Source organism: Rhincodon typus, chromosome 9 (genome assembly GCF_021869965.1).
Source record: "Rhincodon typus isolate 14 chromosome 9, sRhiTyp1.1, whole genome shotgun sequence".
NCBI lineage: Eukaryota > Metazoa > Chordata > Chondrichthyes > Orectolobiformes > Rhincodontidae > Rhincodon > Rhincodon typus.
In genome coordinates, this window is record NC_063340.1 from 81,312,493 (window position 1) to 81,321,141 (window position 8,649).

The window sequence follows — 8,649 nt, forward strand, 5'->3', positions numbered from 1 at the left end:
AGAGCGTGTAGGGAGAAACTGTTCCAATCATAAAAGGATTGTGAACCAGAGGGCACAGAGTTTTAAGTGTTCTGCAAAAGAGGCAAATGTGACATGAGGAAATCTTTCTTACACAGCAAGTGGTTCGGGAACGGAATGCACTGCCTAGAAATATGATGGATGCACGTTCAATTGAGGCATCAAACAGAGCAATAGATAATTATTTAAACAGAAACAATGTTTGGGGTTACAAGGAAAAAGTAGAAAGCTGGCACCAACCAAAAACGCTCAGACAGCCAGTTCAACACAATAGGCCTGAGAGTCTATTTTTGCCATAGAATTCTATAATAAGGTTATATGTGATAGATTTATGGGCACAAAATTTAAGATCCTCTGTATCTGTTACCCGAACTGATCAATATTAAATAAATGTAAAAAATGTCAAAGTATGCAGCACATTTGTCAACATCTGTAGTTAGGTAATTATGCAGATTATAGAGTGCTAAAATCCGTGTATTCCCATTAGTTTGATTTAAGTTTTCACCATTTACTTCCACTGATCTGTCATTGTTCTGCAGAGTCAGTATGAGGAGCTGGGCACCAAATTAAGAAGCAGAGACTCAAAGGTCATAATCTCTGCATTATTCTGGCTGCATGCAAATTGGCATTGGACATCAGATTAGAGAATTGAGTGATTTGGAAGAAATGGATGCTGGTTCACGGGACAGAGGCACCATTACTGGAGAAAGTGGGATCTGTACCAATGATCAGTCTGTACCTTAACTGTGCTGAGGCTGATGTTCTTGCCAATCATTTAATTAGGGCAGTAGAGAGGATTTTTAAATAGTGAGGGCAAAGGATGAAACTTGGGAAGATGTGAATAGATGAGTACAGTCGAGGTCAAATAGGGGAAATGATGAACAGACTCTGACAGGAAGGGATAGACAGCAACAATCTAAGAGTAAACCAAATGATGAGACTAGAATTTACAAACAAAGTAAATGGATAAAAGTAAAGGCTCTGTATTTGAATGCATGTAGCATTTGACAAAACAGATGAACTGAGAATGCAAATAAGTAAGGATGATATGATAGGCATTGCAGTGACATGCCTGCAGGATGATATGGAGTGGGACCTGAATTTTCACGAGTGCAGGCCATTTATGAATGGCAGGAGTCTAGAAAAGGTAGCATAGATTAATAGTTAATAGAATAATTTTGTTTAGTTTCTTAGAACAGCGTATCCTGAAGTTGATCAGACAGTAGGCTATAATAGACCTGTTATTGTACTGTGCAACAAGATAGAACTAATTAATGATTGCACAGAGAAGGTTCTTTTGGTTAGCCTTGAGCCTTCTCTGTCATTTAATAAGATCATGGCTACTCTGATTGTAACCTCAAATCTGCATTCCCACTTACCTCGGTAACCTTTTAACCCCTTTCATTCACTATTTACTTTCACCTTAAAAATATTCAAGGATTCTACTTCTACCACCTTTCCGGACAGAGAGAGTTTCCAAGGATCATGACTCTCTGAGAGGAAAAAAAGAATCACTTAATCTCTGTTTTAAATGGATGACCTTTGATTTTTAAATAGTGACTCCCTAGTTCTAGATTCTTCCACAAGAGGAAATATCCTCCCCCACCGCCTCCCCCCGCCGATTCACCCTCTGTCAAGATCCCTCAGGATCCCCCATTTTCTGATGAAGGGTCTAGGCCCGAAACGTCAGCCTTCCTGCTCCTCTGATGCTGCTTGGCCTGCTGTGTTCATCCAGCTCTACACCTTGTTATCTCAGATTCTCCAGCACCTGCAGTTCCTACCATCTCCCTCAGGATCTTCTGTGTTTCAACCAAGTCATCTCTTATTCTTCCAAAATGGCCTGTCTAACTGTGCCCATAAGACAACCCACTTGTTCCAAGTGTGAATATGGTAAACTCGCTTTGATCTGCTTCCAATGCATTCACATTCTGTTAGCTTTATTAACTACTTGCTGTACCTATATGCTGGTCTTTTGTGATTTATGTTATAAAACACCAAAATCTCTCTGAACCTCAGAGCTTTGCAATCTTTCACCATTTAGATAATAATATGCTTTTTTATTCTTTATGCTAAAATTGATAATTGTACATTTTCACACATTAGATTCCATTTGCCACATCTTTGCCCATTCGCTTAACCGATCTACTTCTTTTTGTAGCCTCCTTATGTCCATTTCATAACTTACTTTCCTACCTAACATTGTGTTGTCAGCAAACTTGGCAACGATATCTTCTGTCCATTCATCCTAGTCACTTATATAAATTATATATAGTTGAGGTCCCAGCACCAATCCCTGTGGCACACTACTCATTATGTCTTGCCAACCAGAGAAAGACCCTTTTATGGTATGCCGATTCTACTTTCTGTTTGCCAGTCAATTTTTTATCCTTGCCAATGTGTTTCCCCCATTCTACAAGCTTCTGTTTCCACAGTAATCTTTGCAGTAACTTCTAACATTTTCCCAATGACAGGTGTTAAACTAACTGGCCTAGGATTTCACACTTTCTGTCTCACTCCTTTTTTGATATTTTTCAATCTAATGGTACCTTCCCTGAATCAAGTGAGTTTTTAGAAAATAAAACTGATGCAACAATTATCTCACTAGCCATTTCTGTTAAAACCCTATTATGAGGCTGATCAGGACCCCAGCACTTGTCAGTTCACAATTTCAATAATTTACACAGTACCACTTCCCTGGTGGTTGTGAATATGATTTCCTCTCTTCCATTTCCGGATTTATCACTGCTTCTGGGAAGTTACTTGTCACTTCTATAGTGAAGAAATGTGCAAAATACATGTTGAATTCATCTGTCTTTTGCTTATTTTCATTATTAATTCTCCAGTCTCACTTTGTATAACCCAATGTTCACCTTGTTAACTTTTCTTGTAAATATTTATAGGCACTCTTACTCTCTGTTTTTGTATTTTTGGCTAGCTTTCTCAATACACTAGATTTTCCCTCATTTTTTCTTAGTCATACTTTGCTGTTTTTTATATTGTCCAATCTTCTGTTCTGGCACCTGTCTTTGCACAATTTTATGTTTTTTCTTTAAATTTGATACTATTTTTAACATTTATAGTTAACGACGGATGGGTCCATCCCTTAGAATTTTTCTTTCTCTTTGGGATATACCTATTCTGTATATTTTGAACATTCCCTTAAATATCTACCACAGTGTTTCAATTGAACTATCGTTTAATCTCATGTGCTAATTTATTTTAGCCAGTTCTGCTTATGTGCCCTCACTAGTTTTCTTAATTAAATGTTTAAAATCTCCCAAAGTGAATGTAAAATTCAATCATATTATTGTTGCTGTTAGCCAGGGGCACCTTGATGATAAGATCGCTTCCTACTCACTCTTTCCCTATGGTCCTGCAGTATTTTTCTTTCTCAAATATTTATACAATTTTATTTTGAAAGTTACATCCAAATCTACTTCCACTATCCTTTCAGGTAGAAGTCCAGATGACAAAAACTCATTGCGCAAAACTCATGTTTCATCTGTCATTGTGATTCCTTCACTAATGATCATAAATCTGTGTCTTCTTGTACCGTATAGCTAACAGTCTCAATTAGCTGACTAGGAAAGGACAACACTTCAATTGGTCTAAATGTACGCACAGGGCAGGAAAGCCACTTGTGATGCACAGTGTTCAAAGGTGTGCTATACTACATTTACTAGGCTGCTATAGTTATCCTTTACACAGTCGAGCATTAAAAAAAAACTAGAAGGAGTAGGCCAATCAGCCCCACACATGTACGTTGCCATTCTACATCATCACGACTGATTCCCTGGATCAACTTTACCTTCTAACCTGTTCCCTCGATTTCCTTAGTATCCAAAAATCTATCTAGCTGAGTCCTGAACATGCTCAAAAATGGATCATCTACAACCTTCTGGGTTTAATCAAATTGATGCTGGCTCCTTAATCTGCATTACAATATGGGAAATCTCTGTTAGTACCGTAGCTTGCAATGTGCGGATGTCAGTGTGGACTGTAAGGTATATTAAGTTTCCTACATTCCTAACGTGACTGCAGTTCAAAAAGTATAAAATTGTCTGTCAAGAGCTTTGAGATGACCCGAGGTTGTGAATGGTGCTATATAAGTGCAAGTCTTTTATTTTGCTATGATTTGCAAAACGCAGCACCTTATTTTGGGCTTCATGTGAAACAGATGGTACATGCACTGGTCTTGCTCAGCGTGAAAGCAGCTTTAATCATCCGGATTTGTAGAAGCTCCTGCTTAGAAGGTGAATGTGTGGCTAGTACTGAGCTGTAGATCAGAATGACTAGTACCATTCAAATTTAGAATATTTCTATTGGTATGGCAGTCACTGAATAATTGCTAAACAAGACTGGCAAGTTGTTAAAGGCATATGGCTCAAGACTATTGACCTTGATTCCTTAAAGTGCTTTGCAAATACTGTCACTTTAAATTTAAAAAAGGAACCTGTTGAGCTCGTGAGATAGGTACAGCTTCTAACTGGCCTGACTGTCTCACGTGGATACCTAGACTTTCGTTCAAGGAGAGTAGAGGGCATGTGGTATTAAGAGATTGTAAATCCATGGTGAAAAGATAATAGGATATCGAAGTGTTAAGGAGCAGATGTTATTTTACACAGGAGAATAAACAATTCATGTGAATACAAAGGCTGGGTAAAATTGAATTAATTTGAACAGTTTAGAAATTATAGAAAGTAATTTACAGGGGCCTGAACAATGTGGGCTCCGGTGAGAAATGTGGCAAAATCAATTGAGAAGCCTACTAAGGCCTATCTAGCCATCAGGAACAACCTGTTACTTTCTTTTTAACTAAGTTGTGGATGTCAGGATGAGATTTTCACTGTGCAGCAACAAGTTGCCTATTAAGGAGGATTATTGCTTCTTAACTATACTAACTGCAAAATCGTGCCTCATTAATATTCAGATTTCCATCCCACCATTCATCATGAGCGAACTAGATGCTGAGAAGTCTCAACATGAAAGTCAGAGTAAGTACCTGGAGACTTCAGCTAACTGCAAAGAGATTCCATGTTGGTCATCACACAACAGCATCTCAGGATATAATCCATGGCTATCAGCTGCATGCATCCCTCATCCACAGGCCCTATACACCTGCATTCCCCATACAGATGGCCTAAAGGCCCTCTGCTTCTTCCTGTCCCGCAGGCCCGACCAGTCCCTCTCCACTGACACCCTCATCCGCTTAGCCGAACTTGTCTTCACCCTCAACAACTTCTCTTTCAATTCCTCCCACTTCCTACAGACAAAGGGGGTGGCCAAGGGTATCCGCATGGGCCCAAGCTATGCCTGCCTCTTTGTAGGTTACTTGGAACAATCCCTGTTCCGTAGCTACACTGGCCCTAAACCCCACCTCTTCCTCCGTTACATTGATGACTGTATCGGCGCCGCCTTGTGCTCCCACGAGGAGCTCGAACAGTTCATCCACTTCACCAACACCTTCCACCCCAACCTTAAGTTCACCTAGACCATCTCTGATACCTCTCTCTCCTTCCTGGACCTCTCTGTTTCCATCTCTGGCAACCACCTAGAAACCGATATCCATTTCAAGCCCACCGACTCCCACAGCTACCTAGAATACACCTCCTCCCATCCACCTTCCTGCAAAAATGCCATCCCCTATTCCCAATTCCTTCGCCTCTGCCGCTTCTGCTCCCAGGATGAGGCATTCCACTCCTGTACATCTCAGATGTCCTCGTTTTTCAAGGACCGCAACTTCTCCCCCTCTGTGGTCGAGAACGCCCTCGACTCTGTCTCCCGCATTTCCCGCAACTCATCCCTCACACCCCCTCCCCGCAATAACAACCAAAACAGAATCCCCCTCGTCCTCAAGTACCACCCCACCAACCTCCGGATCCAACACATCATCCTCCGACACTTCCGCCATCTGCAATCTGACTCCACCACCAAAGACATTTTTCCCTCCCCACCCTTATCTGCTTTCCGGAGGGACCACTCTCTCCGTAACTCCCTTGTCTGCTCCACACTCCCCTCCAGCCCCAGCACACCTGGCACTTTTCCCTGCAACCGCAGGAAGTGCTACACCTGCCCCTACACCTCCCCCCTCACTCCCATCCCAGGCCCCAAGAAGACTTTCCACATCAAGCAGATGTTCACCTGCATCTGCTGTTCCCATTGTGGCCTCCTCTACATCGGGGAAACCAAGCGGAGGCTTGGGGACCGCTTTGCAGAACACCTACGCTCGGCTTGCACTAAACAACTGCATCTCCCAGTTGCGAACCATTTCAACTCCCCCTCCCATTCCTCAGACAATATGTCCATCCTGGGCCTCCTGCAGTGCCACAACGATGCCACCCGAAGGTTGCAGGAACAGCCACTCATATTTCACTCGGGAACCCTGCAGCCCAATGGTACCAATGTGGACTTCACAAGCTTCAAGATCTCCCCTCCCCCTGCCGCATCCCAAAACCATCCCAGCTCGACCCCGCCTCCCTAACCTGTCCTTCCTCCCACCTATCCCCTCCTCCCACCTCAAGCCCCAACCCCATCTCCTACCTACTAACCTCATCCCGCCCCCTTGACCTGTCCGTCCTCCCTGGAGACCTATCTCCTCCCTAACTCCCCACCTACACTCACCTTTACTGGCTCCATCCCCGCCTCTTTGACCTGTCTGTCTCCTCTCAACCTATCTTCTCCTCTATCTACCTTCTATCCGCCTTCCCCTCTCTCCCTATTTATTTCAGAACCCCATTCCCCTCCCCCATTTCTCAAGAAGGGTCTAGGCCCGAAATGTCAGCCTTCCTGCTCCTCTGATGCTGCTTGGCCTACAGTGTTCATCCAGCTCTACACCGTGTTGTCTCCTCATCCACAGGCATTGGCATCCAATAATTTCTCATCTCTCAGGATTCTCATGGCACCTCTGATCCACTTGCAGAATGTTTAGAACTTTGAGAGCAGCACTTCTGGAAGCACTAGAAACTAGCACTAAAATATTGCTGCAGAAACATTTTAAGTGCTGGAACAGGCAACAAGGTCACAGATTCAAACAGGCTGCATCTCAGTGTTGTTCACTTGCTTTCATAATATTCACTCATTTAGCACTCACATGTATCATCACAACATTCTTGCCTTGCCATGACTCTTAGCATAGTTACAGAACCAGGCAGCTTGTCTTGTTAGTCATCAAACTTCTGACAAGGGGTGGACCAGAAACTCAAACATACAGATTTAGTGCAAAAATCTTAACATCTATGAAAAATATGAGGCTTAATATTAAGGATTATGTCACCCATGCCATCAACATGTCCTCAGATTTTTTTGCTTCTTTCCTTCCTATTACATCTCGATGCAATGTCAGGTGCCACAACTGGGTAGAGGGAGTCTGCTCTACACTGCAGCCTTTTGGCCTTGGAGGTTTGGTCAGGTGACTCTGGGAGCATTTGTATCTAAAGGGCCCAAATAAGCTGACTGTGTCCTTGCTAGAGGCAAATGCATCTTCCTTGACTCAAACTTCCACAGGTTGGAGAGGCACAGGCGGGGTAGAGCTGGAAGACCCAGCATTTCTGGAGTGTACTCATTAGAGACTTCTGAGGGGTTCGTGTGTGGTTTCTCCTCCAGCAGGGTGCCTCCTGGAGGAAGGGGCACCTGGATTAAGGTCAAGGTTTCCCCGATCCCTTTGACTTTGCCTTCAGTCCTGAGGATCAATGGTTTGGTTGATACAAGGCAGGTCCAATATGCTATCCAGCATACCGTGAGTGTTGCAGCTTGCTCTTCATGGCAACGACCATCCTACGTATAGAGGCAGGCAAACGATCTTAAGATAGCAAAGACCTCCATAGCATAGCTGCAGCTCTTCAGCGTCTGGGCTAAAAGGGCCATTGCCTCACATATGCCTGTCTGCTGCTCCTTTACCTCCTTATGCATTTGAATGAAGTCCCTGATTGCCAATTCCACAAGATCCTCTTCTGCCTGGGACCCAGGGCATTTATTCTTGTCAATCCATGGTGAAAAGATAATAGGATCTCGAAGTGTTAAGGAGCAGCTGTTATCTTAAAAAGGAGAGTAAGCAATTTGTGTGAATTCAAAGGCTGGGTAAAGTTGAATTAATTTGAACAGTTTAGAAATTATAGAAAATAAATTACAGGGGCAAAGCTGGACGCTCCCAAATGTTGTAAAACTGACCTTACTCTTTTTCCGTATTTTTCTCATATCTTTCCTCATGCCCTCTCTGAGCCCGTGATGTCCTCTAGAACCGCATGCTGCTTTCTCAACCCTATTCCCACTAAAGTGCTGACCACCCAGCTTCTCTCCTGGCTCCTATGTAAGATAATATTATGATCAATTTTGCCTCCTCAGATGCTGTCCCTTTCTCCTTTAAATCCTCTCTGCTGTCTGAGGAACTGTTGCCATCTCCTAAATTAAGATCCATCTTTCCTAGATCACTATGATTGAATTCCTTTGGTCAGGTTTCTGTCACACCATATTAAAAAAAAACTCTCATCAAAGTTATAGATAGTAGGAACTGCCGATGCTGGAGAATCTGAGACAACAAGGTGTAGAGCTGGATGAACACAGCAGGCCAAAGCAGCATCAGAGGAGCAGGAATGCTGATGTTTCGGGTCTGGACCCTTCTTCAGAAATGGAAGG

At 42.9% G+C, this 8,649-nt stretch overlaps 1 protein-coding gene across 1 annotated transcript in view; it reads right to left on the reverse strand.

Annotated features, from left to right (window-relative positions):
* The window catches only part of efcab2 (EF-hand calcium binding domain 2), a 45,718-nt gene extending 37,495 nt beyond the window's left edge, over nt 1-8,223 (reverse strand). The window contains exons 1-2 of the mRNA XM_048601370.1: nt 8,190-8,223; nt 7,915-8,051 (exon numbers count right to left, since the gene is read on the reverse strand). Coding sequence (XP_048457327.1) covers nt 7,915-8,051; nt 8,190-8,223 — 171 coding nt within the window. The remainder of the gene's footprint in view (nt 1-7,914; nt 8,052-8,189) is intronic.
* Nucleotides 8,224-8,649: the final 426 nt, after the last annotated feature.